At 38.1% G+C, this 816-nt stretch overlaps 1 protein-coding gene across 1 annotated transcript in view; it reads left to right on the top strand.

Moving 5' to 3' along the window:
- The window catches only part of LOC107577032 (transmembrane protein 120B-like), a gene marked incomplete at its 5' end in the record, with an annotated part of 5,110 nt that overhangs the window by 1,108 nt on the left and 3,186 nt on the right, over nt 1-816 (top strand). Inside the window, one exon of the mRNA XM_016263153.1 lies at nt 300-306. Within this exon, the coding sequence (XP_016118639.1) occupies nt 300-306 (7 nt within the window). The remainder of the gene's footprint in view (nt 1-299; nt 307-816) is intronic.

Below are 816 nucleotides of genomic sequence, written 5' to 3'. Positions count from 1 at the left end.
AAAAAAAACGTATTAAAATGACTCCATATATTTTATTCTTTTAATAAATTTGGTGTGTTAGTAAAGTAGGTCTGATAATGATTCACGAGTTGAAGCCAGGTTAGATGTGTTTGTTGTTAGCTGTTGCTCAACTGTAAAAATGATCGTATAATCGAATCGTGATAGACGGGGTTAGATTACAGGATGGCGAAGCTCTAGACTCCAGGGGTTTGAATACTACTAAAAAGTGCTTTTTTTAGGGCATGATACCATGGTAACACTGTTTTTGTTGTTGTTGTTTTTTATACATACCATGGTAGTACCCTGGTATTTTTAAAATTTCCCTGGAGTACCATGTAAAAATATTCAGTACTATGGTACAAATCAAAGAACCGTAGTATTGCCATAATTTATCATTTAACCGTGTAAATACCATTGTAGCTGAATATGGTAGTCATTCAGTATTCATCACCGCTCATCTATTACCGGGCCTGGTTAGAGTTGATAGAAAGGATTGGCCCATGTTTAAAATGCCCTTCTCATGTTCAAAATGACTCGTGCCTAAAATGGAGCATCCAGAGGATGCCATGTGCCCATTGAAAGGTCATGCATGTATTCGGAAACGATTCTGATTTGATTTTGACTTGCATGTTTTAGGAAACGCACAAAGTCTACAGACTGAAGCTGGAGGAGCTGACAAACCTGCAGGCGATATGCAGCAGTGCCATTAGCAAGCAAAGAAAAGCCCTGAAAGACCTCAAGCATAGTCTTCATAAGTATGAGCCGAGTTTCAGATGCTGCTAAAGATCTTGAGGACACATTCACAATGATGTAAAC

Source organism: Sinocyclocheilus grahami, unplaced genomic scaffold, assembly GCF_001515645.1.
Source record: "Sinocyclocheilus grahami isolate Dianchi unplaced genomic scaffold, SAMN03320097.WGS_v1.1 scaffold4932.1, whole genome shotgun sequence".
Lineage (NCBI taxonomy): Eukaryota > Metazoa > Chordata > Actinopteri > Cypriniformes > Cyprinidae > Sinocyclocheilus > Sinocyclocheilus grahami.
This window is presented reverse-complemented; position numbering and strand designations above follow the sequence as displayed.